The following is a 17,138-nucleotide window of genomic DNA, read 5'->3' on the forward strand; positions in this document are numbered from 1 at the left end:
TGCTGGAAAAGGGAATAGGGCACTTCTGAAAATAGATGGCATCATGAGGAAGGAGCATTATCTAGAAATACACCTTACAACAACACCTTAAGACATCAGCTAGAAAGTTAAAACTTGGTCGCAGCTGGATCTTCCAGCAAGCCAGTGATCCAAAGTATACCTCCAAAGTTGTAACAAAATGGCTTAAAGACAACAAAGTGAAAGTATTGGAGTGGCCATCACAAAGCGCTGCCCTGAATCCCATAGAACATTTGTGGACTGAACTAAAAAAGCATGTCTGAGCAAGGAGGCCCACAAACCTGACTGAGTTACACCAGTTCTGTCTGGAGGAATTGGCAAAAATTCTGGCAAAGTAATGCGAAGGCTACCCCAAGCATTTGATTCAAGTTAAGCAATTGAAAGGCAATGCCTCCAAATGCTAACAAAGTATATGTAAACTTTTGACCCACTAAAAATCTGATACAGTTCATAAAAGCTGAAATAAATCTGTCTCTTAGCTATTATTTTGAAATGTCCTCTTCTGGAAATAAAATAGATACCCTAATTGACTTAACACTGGAAATGTATGGTAATATGAAATGTGTGGAGTCGTACAAAATTGAGTTTGAATGTCTTTAGCCTAGGTGTACGTACATTTTTGGCCTCAGCTGTATGTTATCTGTCTAGTGTTACTTTTTTAGTTACAATACAATTTGTCTTTTCCACTTATTGGTTATTAATGGCCTGTCATGTCTTCCAGGTAATACTATATTTTTGTATTTTTGATAGTTACACTGATGTTCTCCACTTCAGTAAGTCACAGTAAGTTTTTGTAGTGCAATGTAATGTATGCTACCCAGAAGGTTTCGTTATTCTCCAGTTGATGCTCAAATTTTCATAAATGTACACATGAATATTAACTAAGAGTTGCGGCCAAGAACGATTCCAGAGGCCGCAGGTTGCCTTTGAGCACGCTTGTCAATGTATATTCACAAGTAACAAAACTCTCAAATGTGACTTTATGGTGTGGAGAGGAGAGCAGAGAAATGAAACATAAAAGGTGACCATCTGGTTATTATCGAGAACCTGGGGTAGTGCACACATGCAGAAGAACCACAGCCCACCTTGTAGCTGCGTCCGTTGTCATAGCAGCCACACTGCTCGGCCAGGATGCAGCTCTCCCCATTGAAGAGGAAGCCTTCGTCGCAGTCACAGCCTTCTGCACAGGTGCTGGAGCACTCGACAATGTCTGAGAGGCCCGGGCAGGAGTTGGCACAGGTTTCCGCACAGATCTCGTAATGGCTGTTGGACGGGCAGGACATTGCTGGAACGGGAAAAAGATTGGAGATCCTCAGAAGGTCTGCAGACTGAAAATGAATCACGCTTTCCAGTTTTACAGAACCTTTCTCTGGAAAGGAAGAAATAACTTAAAATGCAGATATCAGTAAATTTATCTCCCATTTGTTGCATTTGTACGTCGCTATAGTTTTTCTAATTGTTTTGCTTGAACCTACGGCTTTCACTTATGTGAATATATCAGTCCACATTAACAACCATGAAAACTACACCCTCTACATGCAAAAACAGACAGCAGCCCTTCAGCAGTAACTGAGACTTGAGCCATTGAGCCAGCAATTCCAGAGAGCAGTGCTTCAGTGTGGTTGCCAATAAACACCTCAAATTTTTATAATTTTATTAACAGAAAATGCAATCAATTCTGAAACAGGAATCAAGCTAGCAATATTTCTGTTTCATCATTCTGCATTTTCTTTTAGCTCATTACCAGTTTGTGTTCGTTTCTCACGGAAGTGCCTATGACAGGAACACAGTGCATGGAGCAGGGGGAAAGCGCCGGCAAAAGCAGAACTGGACACTTATCTTCTGATTCTAATTCATCCCAGCATGTGCTGATCACTCAAAACTATCAGCTTGACTCGGGCTTTAAGTTAGAGCAGAGCTTTCAAAACTAGTCCAGGGGACCACTGTGAAAGCTGGTTTTGGTCAAGCCAACCTGATTAGTTTAAGTTATATTTTGCAATACATTAGCTCAGAATGCAGGTTTGGTTTCACTTACGACAGAAGGATGGAGTCCTCCAGTTCTTGATGTCGGTTCCGGCGATGTGGCAGTTGAGCGCGTAGGAGGCGGCGCTGTCACACAGCACCTTGCGGTCACCATTGGACGTGCAGATGTCGAAGATGCAGTCGTTGAAGTAGGGGACCGGGTCCAGCTTGGCGTGACACACGGCAAAGGGTCCTTTGGGATCCGTGAGGATGCCGCAGTAGCTAGGCTTCTGGAAGACTTCCTTCTGCTTGGGGTCGCACTTGGGGCAGTTGTTGCCAGAGCAACCATCATCACACACTACGCCAGGGATGGCCACCTTCCACGCTGCCCCAAAGACATTGACGTCCCCGACAAGCCTTCCATCAGGCAGGCGGAACTCGTCATTCTTATTTCCATTGAAGTTTCCACACAGGCCGCAGGTTTTCCCACGGTAGTTGCCAGGGACCGTGACAGTGATGTGGTACACAAGGTCATAGGTCACTACGAGGCCAAAGTTGGTCTTCACAGTGTAGTCCCTGCCGTCCAGGTAGACCTCCACCGCTCCATCATTAAGATTCAGTGGTACATTGTTGAACACCCCATTGACCTGGTTTTGGTGGGAGGTGATGGTAGCTTGTCAGTACAATTTATTTTCTCCTAAATTTTTTCACAACTGTCTACTGCTCGACTTGTTTTTCTACTACCTTGGTCTTTACGCAACGTTTGGGAATAAATGTTGCATTTTTCTTGTTTCAGACAGGGACAACTGCAAAATTACACTCAGAACTCAAGACTTGATTAATTAAGATATATGCAATAAAATAATATCAAAGAAATTAGGTGTTCTAGGACATGGGTTTTCAAGTTTGTCCAAGGCACTTAAAATAAACCAAAAACAAGAGGATTTAATGAAAAGACAGGCCATCAACATGTTATTCAATTGTTTTACAAAAACAAGTCACACAATTAGGTCACCTAAAATAAATTTAGTATTAAATGACATATCTTAAAAATAATTCCATAGCCAAGGCAGAGGTACCCTCTCACTCACCAAAACGCCACGCATGTTCTCCCGCATGATCAGTATGTAGCCATAGACCTCCACAGCCACTAGCTCTGTGACGGCGACCTTACTCCACCAGGCAGGCCTCCACCTCTCGTTCTCCACCTGCACCGAGAATGGGACCAGGTGCGTTCCCTCCAGGCCACACCCCTTGGACAGGGTGTAGGTGCAGGTGCCTTGGAAGTCAAAGTGGTAGCCGTCGAAGGAGGTGTAGTGGGGGTCCCCGGACGCCACACACACGCCTGACCCAACGGGCTGGCACTTGCGCACTCCGTCCGCCACCTCACACTTCTCATTCGGCCCGCAGGAGAACTTCTTGCATTTCACCTGCCAACATTTACATGAAGACATTACCCCATACATTCAAAACGATTTATGAGCAGAGATGACACCAGGTTATCAGTGTCTCCGCTGATAGTAGCAGTCATTACATCACCCTACAATATAAGGTTACCTGCATTCGCAGGTGCAAGAGGAAGACTCAATGACCTATTGACCTATTATTCTTACAAAGGAATTTGGAATAGATTTTTTGAATATCCCATACCCTGACGCAGGTCTGCCCAACCCTATTCCTGTAGGTTTCACTCTGACCCCAACAAAGAACACCTTAATCAACAGTGGGATTTTATTGAGCTGCTAATTAGTAGAATCATGTGTGTGAAATTAGGGCTGATATGAAAATGTACAGGATGGTAGAGCTCCAGGAACAGGTTTGGGAAACCCTGGACTAACGGGTGTGCTATAAGCAAAATTATGTGAATTGAAAAAAACACCCATAGGATTCCCAAAAAATAGGGATTTTTCAATATATCTTTATATAAAATGCATACAATAAATAAAGGAACTTCAAAATCAAGTATGATTAAAGTCTAAGGAGGGAAAAAGTCCTTTAAGTTTGTTAGGTGCCTTAAACGAGCTAGCAAGCATACAGGTTCCCATTGGTGGTATGTTGGCAGCCCAGCAGTTAGTCTAGCAGTGTGTGTTTCGAATTGGCGATAAAGCCGATGGGCACATTGAGGATCATCTGTTAAGAGATAATCTGGGAAAGAAAGTGTAACCCACTCCCTCCACCGGGTCATACCTCCCCATCCTGCGAGCAGGTGCACTCCTCCTCGCACTTCCCGTTGGGGTAGAAGGTCTCGCCGATCCTGTAGTAGCGGTCATTGTAGACGCAGCCGCACTGGGAGAAGGGCACACAGCGGTCGCCGCTCAGGATGAAGCCCTCGTCGCAGGTGCAGCCCTCCTGGCACTGCGAATCACAGCCCAGGGGTGGAGACAGGCTCTGGCAGGTGGTTGGGCAGCCGGCACCGCACACCTCGTAGTGGCTGTTTAATGGGCATTTGGTAGCTGAAGGATGGAAGTAATCAAATGGACTGCGTTTATAATCACATTTCATATGAGATGGAGATGCCATTTTAATCACATTAAAGGTCCCGAAGGTTTGATCTGCTTACTCTGGCTAATAAGTATTAGTCATTATTGTGTTACACTGATTAATTACATTTAACAGCAAAAGGTGAGGCGTGTGCTACAGTCCATAGGGTGGCTGACTCTCAAGCCAAATACACCCATGTGCAGGGGAGGGTTTGATCCCCTACCATCTGAGCTGCGTTCCCTTCTCTATCTGTTACTCTCTCTGCTTTCTGTCCGAATAATAAATGTAAAAACTAATAAGAGACTAATAAAAGATAGAGGATGCACCCTACAGACAAAACACTCACGACAGAACTTTTCAGAGCGCCAGGGGTAGACCTTGGCCCCGCTCTCCTGGCAGGCTCTGGTGTAGTCAGTGATGGCCTTGCACAGCACGTCCTTCCGGCCCTTGTAGAGGCAGACGTCGTAGACACAGTCCTGGAAGGCGCCGCTGGGGTCCACATTGGCGTGACAGTCACGGAAGGGCCCCTTGGGATCGCGCAGGAGCCCACAGAAATCATTGGTTTCATACTCGCGCTTCTGCGTGATGTCACAGTCAGGGCAGGCCCCCTTGCAGCCGTGGACGCAGCCTGGGATCTCCGCCACCTGCCAGCTCTTGCCGAATTCGGTGGGGTTAGCTGAGACCTTGCCATCCTTCTCTGTCAGGTCGTCCTGCTGTTTGCCGTTGTAGTTACCACACAGGCCGCACACGGCACCCTTGTAGGTGCTGGGGAGGGTGACAGAGACCGCGCTGTTCCAGTCAAATGACACCTTCAGCCCGAAGTTAGTCTTGACCACTGCATACCAGCCACTCTTGTAGATGTACACATTGCCATCAGCCAGGTACACAGGCAAGTGTGTGAGCTCTCCATTCACCTGCACGGTAAATATCAAGTTTAATAAATGGTGTATGTCATGTTCATTATCCCATAGAGGGTAAAAAAAAAACTTTACATTCACCCATTTATACATTTTTTTGCAACATCTGCTTATCAATTAATAAACTTTACTTAGGAAATCTAAATTTAATTTTGCTTTGCAACTGAAGAGTTACGGTATATTTTATGTTGCTCTGGATGAGGTCTGCCAAATGAAGGTCATGTTAGCACACAATGATATGATGCAGAATTTGTGTGTGATTTGATAGCATTAGCCTGCACAAATCAGTAGTCACAAATTTAAAAGAGAAGGACTCACCATGATTTCCCCACTGTTCTCCTTACTGATGTCGATTCTCAGACCGTACACTTTAATCTCTACCAGCTTGGTGAAGGACACTACCCTACTGCCTCGGAAGTCATTCTGCACCAGCACCTCGAAGTGCACAAGGCTGGGGTCATTGGAGCAAACGCCCACCAGCTGGTACACGCATGTGCCCTGGAAGTCGTAGCGTTGCCCGTCAAAGGTGTTGTAGTGGGGGTCCCCGATGGCTGAGCAGGTGCTGTAGGACACCGGGTGGCAGTCCCTGATGCCGTTTACCACCTGGCACTGTTCCCCGGCCTTGCACCCGGTGTCCTTGCACTCCACCTGATTGCTGGTGGGGTTGCAGTAGCACCGTTTGTGGCAGCCGTCGTCTGCCCAGACGGACTCTCCGGGTGGAATATGCCGGCCTTCGTAGGGGCAGCCGCAGCTCTGCTTGGGCACGCATTTGCCACCGCTCAGGAGGAAGCCATCGTCACAGGTGCAGCTCTCCACACAGAGGGCTTTACATTTGGATGGGGCGCTGGGGTCAACGCAGGTGGCAGGGCAGGCAGTCCCACACAGCTCGTAGTGGCTGTGTGCCGGACACTTGGCCGCTGGGAGGGCATGAGAATGGGAGAGTTAATATGCAACAGGAAACAATGAGAAACTTATGATAAAAAAAATTGGATCTCTGTTGTTCAGCATTGGAATTTGTTGCTACATACTGTGTTTAGGGTTGGGTTTGACTCCATGTCATTTCATTCAGTTCAGGAAAGAAACTGAAATCGTCAGAACATTACTGGAATTTTTCAAGCAATTGTAATTCAATAAATGTTCTAGATTGACGCAATTGAAACGGAATTTCCCCCGAACTAGGGATGTCACGATGTTGTATGAGCCATAAACAAGTTAGTTAGGTAGAATCGGCTCTATCTCGTGGAGTGCAGCTGGAATGACACACCAGTCAACATAATGCAGGCATTTACGTGATCATATGAAATACACCGTAAAATGCAAACAATAAAAATGTGTTTTACTAGTTTTCCTATTGAGCATTTATTTGTACACAGAATAATAATGAATACTAACGACTTTTTCCATACAGACCTGATTGTATTCTATTGTTGCTGTAGCCTACTCGCTAGCCTGGCAAGAGCATCAAGGACAATTGTTGTAAGCAGTTTGGTTAATTGACGCTATCCTGCAGAGTACTGTAGGAATTGCATGGGTCGCCTCGCTCTCCATTGAAGATAAACGACTTCCGGTGAGAGCCTCGCAGGAATGCAGTGTTTGGTGTAAGTCCTGGGAAACTGATGATGATTTCACATCCTAATAGATATCAGTCGTGACTCAGTTTGTGCACCGCTGTTCTAGAACACGGTTTAAGTTTTGAGAAAACATTCTAAAAAATTTTATACTTCAAAAACTGGTATGTAGCTTTCAAGAATTTAATAGTTAACATTAAACAGCAGCTAGTGTCTCTTTCAAGTACAAAAATGTATGTCTCACCCTTAATAAACGGCACAAGCCCCAGTAGAAGATGAAATTCAATTTATCATAAATGCCATATATTTTCTGAATAGTCATTGACTTTGAAAGCGGACAAGCGATGTGACGTAATTTAAATAGCATCTGGGCAGTCGGTTTCTGGTAACTTTATTTAGTCCTATTCTTATAATTGATTCATTATTGAGCAAAATGTGAGTTTAAAAATCGCAGAACATCAGTGGACTATATCATATTAAGAATTTTGTCCATAATGCATTAATTTAATGTTAAACTGATATTTTAATCACAATGACTACTTATGTTTGGTGGAGCTATTGCTGCAGGAGCATTAGGCTTCTGTTTGCTTACTGTCTCATTTTTGGTGTTCCCATGTTTCACAACTTTCCTAGATGTCTTTCTCTGCTTGTTGTCAGTCACATAAGGACTACAGGCACCATAACCGAGTAGGCAGTGAAAGGAAAGTTCTTTAGACTGAGGGAGCCGATCACACAGAACACCCAAATTCAAGTGCACACATACACAAATGTAGCTACTCACGGCATCGGGCCTTGTTCCTCCAGTCGAACACTTTGATGCCGGCTGCCTGGCAGGCACTGACATAGCCCTCCAAAGCCTGGCACAGGAAGTGTCTCAGCCCGTTGCCCATGCACACGTCGTACACGCAGTTTTCCAGGTAGATGTGCGGGTCGATGGCGGCGTGGCACAAGTGGAAGGGCCCATCCGTGATGCTGGTGAGGAGGCCACAGAAGACCTCGCCCTCCCAGAGCTTCAGCAGGTTGTGCTCGCACTTCTCGCATTGTCCCGAGCACTCGTCTCGGCAGAGCACATCACCGGCCAGACCTGGGACCTGTAATGTTGACCTCATGGGTTATCAGTGGTGGGTGTCCCTCAAACACCACCCAAGATTATCAATGAGTTTGTGGAAAACTGTCTAACTCCTTAGCCAGTAGCACAAAGAGCACATAGGAGTTCATTCATGTGCAAATTGGAAATATGAAGGTACGAACCTTCCAGCTGCGTCCAAAGTCAACATCATTGGGTGCCTGTGAGCCGCTGGGCGTGGCAAAGTCATCATTGGGATTGCCATTGAAGTTGCCACACATGCCGCACACTTTGCCGGCAAAGGCACCTGAGAGGGTGACCACAATGTAAGACTCCCAGTCGTACTGCACCGTCAGGCCAAACTCCGTCTCAATCACTACAGATTGCCCCCTCTGGAACAGCTTCAACTTATCCTGTTTCAGGGCCACTGGCAGTCTGTAGGGGCTGTAGTCAACCTGGAAGACATTAGAAAACAGAGCAGCCATTATTATAGTCTAGAAATTGAAAGTGAATGTGTAAAGCCAGTATCTGAAATGGGTGGGAAATTCCACTAGGACGTAGCCAACCTGTTGCATTTCAACCAATTATATGGGCTCTATTTAAAAAAAATGTACACACCAATACCAAATTTTCCCGGCTGAAAGTGGTGCTTAGGTGGTCGCTTAGTGTGCCAGCAACTGCAGTTGGTCCAGCTGTACTGCTTTCATCAACTTGACGTGTTGTCTCACTATATTTAGCTACATTTACTACGTAAAATTTTCTTAAAGATCCCATCACAAAACATTGAGATGTAGGTGGGAAATATATAGCCTATATTGAAAGATTTTACACATTGAAAGGGGCTCATTCTACTGGAATAATGACATTTGGAATTTTAATATGCAAGGGTGTAATTCCCAAGGGAATAGGGGAGTTACAATCCCCCCAATAATACGAAACCGGCCAAGTAACACTTAAATTGCATGTGCATGATGATGAGAAAAATAGCTTAAAATAATAAAGATGGGGATCTCATGATGTGATTGAGATACATATTGGTATGGCTGGGTGCCAAAGATTCTGTGACTTTTTGCCATTTTCGTGATTTTGTCTATTTTTAGTCCTTTCCGTGATTTTTCAGGGGTTTTTAATGGTAACTGTTAACTTTAATGTAGCCAACGGTGTCATTTGCATTGGCTTACACATTTCAACAATAGCCTTTTGCCAAATGCTGCGAGAAAATAATATCAACAAATTCTGGACTGTGTTGGGATCAAGGTTCTTCAGTTCTTGAACCTTGTTTCAATCAGATGTTTGATGACCCTTGTCAACAGTGTTGATGCCTAGGGCTTCTTCCCCTAAGGTAACATCAGAGACAACAGGTGGCACTGTCATTTCGATGCAGGAAAAACCCTGAATACTGGTTCATCGGTAGATTAGACCATTGTACATAATATAGTGTAGAGGCATGAGAACAGCAGTCTTCAGCTGTAATTTCTGAGACTTTCAAGTAATATAGCTAAAATTTCAGATGATGTAAACAACTGGGTTAGTTAAATAATTGAGAGCAGAAGTTGATATAAAATCCAGAAATGTTAATGGCCCCTTGTGCCCATCACCCTCTTAAATGGCCCCTTTTGCCCATCACCCTTTTCAATAAACATTGATGCAAAAAGAAATATTTACCCTAACAAGTCCATTCTCGGAGCGGGCCACATTGATGGTGACTCCATACACCTTAACTGTGACCAGGCCCACATAGGAGACTTGGACGTTCCCGCGGTTCTCGTTCTGAGTCTCGACCTCGAACGGTGGCAGGTCATTGTTGGCCTGGCAGTTCTTCGCGATGATGTAGGTGCAGGTGCCCATAAAGTTGAAGTAGCGCCCATCAAATGTGCGGTAGTGCGGGTCGCCCATTGCCCAGCAGGTGCCTGGTGGGCGTTTTTTGACACAGGTTGGATATCCGTCTTTCATCTGGCATTCCTGGTCTGTGCTGCATGTTATGGTACTGCAGGAAGGTGGGGAAGGACCTCCACCTGGAGAGAGGGAATGAGAAAGGGATAGAGAGAAATAGACAGAGGGAGAGAGTGAGAAGGAAAGCGTGGGAGCAAGAGAGACAGAGGGGAAAAAGGCAGAGAGAGAGGGAGTGAGAGACGGAGGGTGCACGGTAATCAAAATTTGGAGAATAACTGAGAATAAGAACTGGATCCATTGATCAACGTTGTTGAATAAAAGACAGATACATTCACTAGTGTAATAGGATCATTGTAAATTTTAAAAAGAATAAAGGTATACATGATTTCTTTCATGCTCTAAAGGAAACAATTAAGGTAAGAATTAAAGTGACAAGCAGCAGTTGGAGACTCATCATGTTGGGGTAATATGGTGGCCCTACCTGATTGGCCACAGAGTGCTGGGGCTCCATACCCATTTCGCTCCCTCACGCCAATGCTGTAGACTGCAAAGGACGCGGTGGGGTGGGTGGCACTATGTTGGCCTGCATCAGCCTTGAAGGGTACCTCGGCCCAGGAGAACTCGGACCCGCCTATTGGTGTGAACTGCACATTGCTGGGCAGGGGGGCATTGTCAAACCTGAGCCCGGGCAGGTCGCTATTACGAACCAGGAAGAGGGCCTTGTTGTCAAATCCGGCCTGCCCATTCAGGGTGTACGAGGAGCAGAAGCGGTCAGTGGGCAACACCATCATGAGGAACGGGTCATACATCAGGGAACTTCTCAGACGGACTCCATTGAACAGGTAGAGGACCTGGATGCCTTGGTCGGCAGTGATGAGGGCACCGTTGTTCATCTCAATGCGGAACTCTTCAATCTGACCCTTGTTCAGAAGCATCACCTTGTCCTGGCCACCCGATTTGATCACCACCCGAGTAGTCTGAGAGGCCTGTACATAGACACTGTCATAGCGGGTCTGGAAGCACAGGGGTGCCACCAGGAAACTCTTGCCCCAGTTCTGGACAGGCAGCAGCTGTTCATACACATGGTTGCACTTGGAGAACTTCCAGGTGCAGGTGTGGCCACTGGAGACTGCCACCGGGAGAGTGGAGAGTACCCGGGTGCCCGTTAGATCATGGTAGCTCTGGATCTGCAGACTCTCAAAAGGCTCAAGCTCCACATTGATCTTACTGCCGGGGATAAATGTCTCTCCCTGGAACCTCACCGGCACCAAGGGGAAGATTTGAACTGTGTTGCGCTGCTTGTGGTTGGTGACGGAGAATTCTTTGAAGGTTTGATCGGGGGAGGTAGAGGGAGTGAAGACATAGTATTCTGTCCCCCACTCTGTCACGGGGTAGACCAATGAGGTGTCAGCGGTGTACAGCTTGTAGTTAAGGGAGGCTACCACAACTTCCTGAGTGGCCTCGATCTGGACCGTTTTACATGACTTCTGAGAGGCATACATCTCAACTTTGGAAGGCATCTGGATGGTTGTGCCTTCGCCAGCCCCGAGCGTCCGCTCCTGAACGAAGCCCATCTGGGGAACGCTCACCTTGACCTTAGTGTTGGCATGCAGAGCAGAGATTTGGATCTGGAAAGAGGCATCCTTGTAGTCTGGCTGGTTGTTTTGCATGAAGACTGTAGCAAACTCTTTCCCTGCCAACCCAGCATGGCAGAGTTCTGGAAGACACCCAAAGGGAGGATGAATAAACACTCCTTCAACTTTATTCAGAAGCAGACATTGCAAATGGGGAAAGGTTTATGGTAGAACAAACCCCATTTTAAATCAAGCTTAGTACTACAGTAGCATATAACTAGTATTGATAGTTCAGTGATGTCAAGCTCTTACCTTGAGGTATTGACTATCAACCCAAACATTTTTATTTTTTACAATTCTAAGCCCTTGCATGTCTCTTCTACAAAAAAGTTCTATGACATCATGACGAGCGGATATATGGTGCCTGTAGTTTTGGTGGAATGTTGGTTTCACTTTGGAAGCACTATTTGACCGTTCGGAGTCAAGAATGAGAGAATGTGACCCAATCCCAGACAGAGCTCTCTGGACTCGTGGTCTATGGACTCAAAGACATTTTGACAAATGGCATTTTTTTGGGGATGAATGAGTCCACGTTTTGACAAGGGCTTGAGAGATATACAAAGGGTGAAATTAAACAAGACTTCCGACATCACCCATTCTGAGAGATGGAGACACACATTTCTGAGAGATGGAGACACAACCTTACTCAAATTTATATGACAACAAAGGAAAAGGTGAGCCATCCGCCACCTGAACCAGGCTCAGAGGATCTGTAAATTGCCAGGGGTTGCACTGATGAGTGTTTCAGGAAAATTGAAAGAAAAATGACATGACATTTTTTTCAAATTCATGTAGTGTTAAGAAATTACAAGATGAATGAGGCGGGGCATATTTGTCAGTGGAAAATATTGGCTAATGGAGCAGTCATAGGAAAGTTGTTGAAAATCACGGAAAAATGAAAAAAGACAAAAATCACAGATCAATTGTCAAGTCAAGTCAAGTCAAGTAGAACTTTATTTGTCCCCAGGGGGGCAATTGGTTGTGCAGCAGTGAAAACAGTACCAAGGCAATTAAAGTGCTTTAAATATGTTATTAAATTAACCAATATCTCATGTGCAGCCGTGGAAAATGATTGAAATTACATCAGCAACTGTATTAGCAATTGCCTGACAAGTGCTTGAAGTTACAAAAAAAATTAGCTAGTAACAAATGTGAGTGAAATGAATTGATAGGCTAGTGGAGGTACAGTTTGGTCCATCACCAAAGGAAAGAGCATGTTTCACAATTTTTATTTGCAAATCTTATCCGTTGCTTACCTACAAAAAAACAAAAAAGCCTGGTATGTCCTACGTCATTGTCATCATCTGAATTTTGGGCAATGATGCAGACTTAACAGAAGGGTAGACAGAGGGCACAAAAAGTCTGCACGATAGCCCTCGCAGAAAAGCAGTTTTGACAATAGGACAGCCTTAACACTAGAAGCGCCGTGACGGGTCAGTTTGTCCCAAACTGAGATATTTCGGAGTTTAGGATTCTTTTTCATTTAGTTACTAGCAAGCTACATCATCCGCATTCACTGACTTTTCCTAAATATTTGTTCTTTACGTACCAGCGTAGTAGGAATGTCAAAGTCACGTTTGGAAAATGTTAAAAACACCTTATTTCACTTCCGTGTGTGTTATAACAGTGTTGTTAAATTACGGCCGTCTTCAGACTAAGGAGTCAGTTTTCCTTCACCACACCAGGAGGCGCAAGGATTCACTTTTCATCGAGGTGGACACGCTGTTGCATTTTTATTTGTACGAATGTTTTATTTATTTTGTTATTAGAAATAAATGTTTATGTTTATTTTGAAGAATAAATTATATAATGTTTTAAATATGTGATCTTAAAAAATATTTTTATAGGCCGGACCCGGACGTTTCTTCCGCCATGGGTTCCCTCGGCAGATTGCCAATGCATTTTTCCAATAGGGATTTAGTTTTCTTCCAAAAATAAGGCCTATGGTTAATTTATGCCTAAAACAGTTTTACATTTTGTTTTACAAGTTCTAGGGGTTCGACGCTCATTCACGCTTAGCGTTCGACGCTCAGCGTGCATGCAAGCTAGTAAAACAAGAGTGGCTATTGCAAAAATGTGACCGCTCTTGTAGTTTCAATATAGAAACTTAGTCTACTTTTCAAACGCACATGACAGCTTAGAAATCTACGGTTGACATAGGCTATTAATGGGTGTATTTTATCTCGTAGAACAAACGTGAAGCTCATTTAGGCTTACGTTCACCACAAACCTTACTTTCGGCAGAAAACTAAATCCCCAAGGGAAAAATGCGTTGGAAATCTGACGAGAGAACCCAATGCCAACTTACTTCCGGGTTTTAGGACTACAAACTGTAACACAATTGCAAAAACAATCTAAAATAAAGAAACAATTTAGGAAACACTGGGTAGCATTGTTTTGTAAGTAAGTTGCCATTTTTGTACGTTGAAAACGCGTTTTTCATCAGTTTACTAGCACTAGTCTCATTGCTGAGTATCAAACAATAAGAATTTACAGTGTTACCCAGGCTACTGCCAATTAAAACATGTATATTTCACTTACCACATGACAGCAGAGCCACAAAACAAGGCAGTAACAGTTTGGTCCCCATGGCTGAAACACATGAACAACATATTAATGTCCCTGTTCATCAGCAGTTCTTGCCAATAGACAGACAATGTAACCCTGTCAGCATAGACCTGAACACTGATACACTCCCATAATATGAATTCATGTGAGTCCTGACTTGTTTAATGTATAATATGTCTCATGATGATGAAGCAATTCCTATAATAAACATGCATGAATAATGGAACATTAAACAGTAAAATTGTGGTCATAGGGTTTTTCCTGCATTGAAATGAAATTAGACAGGCTGCCTTGTTGTTTTTTCAAGCTGCTTATAGGAGAAATCGAGCAAAAAACTGTAGAACTATCAGAAATGGTCTGTGAATTTATTGGTACAATTTGGTCGTGAATGATACTGCATTTTAAGTTTTAAAAATTTTGACTGCTTTAAAGTATATGCACAACTTTAGACATACTAAATTAACTACAGTAGAATCTGCTTAATTGCATAAAAGAATGAAATGGACTCAGGCATCTGCTATCAACATGATTTTCAAAAACTGCCTATATTTGAAAATATTAGTGGTGTTGTGTCTATAGGACAGGTTTACTTGTGCAACATCTGCAGACTTTTAACGTGTACGTATAGATCATTTTGTGATGTAATCAGACATAACTCCATGAAGATATCTGAAATTGTGTTAATGATTTGTGCAAATATGCTATCGGGATTCAGGATTCGGTAAATAATATGCAAATACTCAAATTATGTGATAATCCATTATGCAAGTACAGTAAATGGATTCTACTGTATTAGCCTACACTGTTTTGCCTGTGCAGATTTAACAGAAAAATACAATTTAATTTAATTTAATTTAAAGCCTTTATTGTTGTGTAAGGTACAAGTAACACAGGGACAGAAAGGATGATATTGTACCCTATGTTTTGAGTGACAAAAATTAAACTTATTTCAAGGCATATTACAATTCCAAAGACCACTATTCCTGTAGATTGACCCCCTTACAATGTGTAAATCCTTCAGTATAGACTTTATGTCCCCCAAAATTCTGGCAGTTACAATATGTAATCCTTCAATAAATAAATTATTTTTAAAAATGTATATGTCACATGTAAAAAAAAAAAAAAAAAATTATAGCCTACAATTCAATGCATTTTGGTGGTCTCTTGAAGACCAGAACTTTACATTCTAAATGTAGCTAAATATAGCAATACGATGCATTGAGTTGACAGTGGCTGTAAAGCTGGACCGACCATAGTTACTGTCACTCAGTCAACACCTAAGCCCAATTTTGATCCAGGAAATACCCTGGCTAACTAGTGAATTTAAATCAGTGGCAGAGATGGATGCAATAGAACAGACTGCAGTAGCAAGAATGAAAGCATACTCACTTGAAGAGGGCCCGCTGATATGACAAAACCCTTTGCGTGCCATCCTTAAATACACTCCTGGGCTGTGTCCTGGCATCCAATCAGAATGCTTGAACACCAGTGTCTTCAAAAGATGACATGCCCTATAAACACACTACCTGTTGACACATTCCTTTTCTTAATCATAACAAAACACACACACACACACACACACACACACAGACTGTCGAGTATGAAAGGCGGAGGGGTTGGGACCTATCCCTCATATTTTATATTCATGGAATATACTGCAATATATTTTAAATAAAGCTTACACTGTAATATGCTTTCAGAAAGCAGCAATAACTTGCATACTTGCCATGAATTGTCGTTGTGGTTGAGACGGTACCTTTTATTTCAACTCATTTTCAGTGCATTCCAACTTCGTAGGGGGTCAGAATTGAAAAGAAAAAAGATTGCTGTGTTCCACTCCCGCAGCACAAACCCCTGTATCATCTAAAATGGGACCCAGCACATCTAACCCGAACAAAAACATTTATATGAGCAGATTAGTAGGAGGCTACTTTCGTTACTGATTACATTGCAGGCACTTAGCAGACACTCTTATCCATAGCAACTTACACAACTTTTTACGTGGCGTATTACATCCATTTATACAGCTGGATATAAGCTGAAGCAATGCAGTTTTCGTACCTTGCTCAAGGGTACAACAACAGTGTCCTACCCAGGAACTGAACCTGCAACCTTCAGGTTGCAAGACCAGTTCCTTACCCAGTATTCTACAATCTACTTAATTCAATTTTAAGTTTTTACTTTTGTAAAGATAAGTATAGAAAAATTATTCAAGCCGAACAACCGATACTCGTTTAAGAATGTAACCTCATTATCTAAAATTCTTCTCAGCCATCACTATAATAGCTTGCCCCTGGCTGGCAGTGTACTGGGTAGAAGTTATACTGTCCAAGTAGTTCCAGGTCCCATTGGCTGTACTGAAGGACTGCTGGGCAAGTACTGGTCAGCTTGTTTTATTCCAGAGAATGTATACAAACTGGAGATACAATATTTTTGGCGTGTATGCAATTGTCAATCGGACAACAATGCTAATTTTTCCAGTGAATTTCCAAGCAAAAAATGGACATTCTATCAAGGCTTCTCCAAGTTAGCACGTTTCTGGGACAAAAAATAACCTTTTTTTTTTTTTGCTGGATTATTGCTGTGGCAAGCATATCGACTTTATTGTGATTGTGTTGTCTGTGGAGTTCCAAAATATAAAGAAGACGAGGACCTCCCAAGCTTTGTTTTGCCACCCTACCTTACATAATTAGAAACCGTTGTCACTAAAACATTGGCATGGTAATCTAGTTTATAGAGATAGAACCATGAGATGTAACACTTTCATACAGTGTACCATATGACCAGACTGATTGAAAGTTTTTTAAACCTGAGGAAGGGGAAAATACTAGTGTTTTCGTATATCCACCAGTTTCAGGCTCTTGACTTGACAAATACGTTAAATCAGCATTTTAAGGTTTAAATTTGTCCTTTCCCTCTACAGCCTTTCATATCTTTCAACAAACCATAAATTGACAAGTAAATCAAAGATACTTTGGAAACCATATGTAATTTTGGATTGATAGAGCAGAACATTGCAGAAATGACAGTT

General features: G+C 43.2%; 1 protein-coding gene across 1 annotated transcript in view; it reads right to left on the reverse strand.

Annotated features, from left to right (window-relative positions):
• The window catches only part of LOC118206988 (IgGFc-binding protein-like), a 31,242-nt gene extending 15,740 nt beyond the window's left edge, over nucleotides 1-15,502 (reverse strand). Inside the window, exons 1-12 of the mRNA XM_035380223.1 lie at nucleotides 15,497-15,502; nucleotides 14,081-14,131; nucleotides 10,387-11,622; nucleotides 9,678-10,027; nucleotides 8,198-8,467; nucleotides 7,728-8,037; nucleotides 5,697-6,295; nucleotides 4,808-5,375; nucleotides 4,168-4,433; nucleotides 3,072-3,410; nucleotides 2,054-2,627; nucleotides 1,104-1,303 (exon numbers count right to left, since the gene is read on the reverse strand). Coding sequence (XP_035236114.1) covers nucleotides 1,104-1,303; nucleotides 2,054-2,627; nucleotides 3,072-3,410; nucleotides 4,168-4,433; nucleotides 4,808-5,375; nucleotides 5,697-6,295; nucleotides 7,728-8,037; nucleotides 8,198-8,467; nucleotides 9,678-10,027; nucleotides 10,387-11,622; nucleotides 14,081-14,129 — 4,761 coding nt within the window. The 5' untranslated portion in view covers nucleotides 14,130-14,131; nucleotides 15,497-15,502. The remainder of the gene's footprint in view (nucleotides 1-1,103; nucleotides 1,304-2,053; nucleotides 2,628-3,071; nucleotides 3,411-4,167; nucleotides 4,434-4,807; nucleotides 5,376-5,696; nucleotides 6,296-7,727; nucleotides 8,038-8,197; nucleotides 8,468-9,677; nucleotides 10,028-10,386; nucleotides 11,623-14,080; nucleotides 14,132-15,496) is intronic.
• Between the last annotated feature and the right edge of the window lie 1,636 nt (nucleotides 15,503-17,138).

The sequence above is a fragment of the Anguilla anguilla genome, chromosome 1, assembly GCF_013347855.1.
Source record: "Anguilla anguilla isolate fAngAng1 chromosome 1, fAngAng1.pri, whole genome shotgun sequence".
Classification (NCBI taxonomy): domain Eukaryota; kingdom Metazoa; phylum Chordata; class Actinopteri; order Anguilliformes; family Anguillidae; genus Anguilla; species Anguilla anguilla.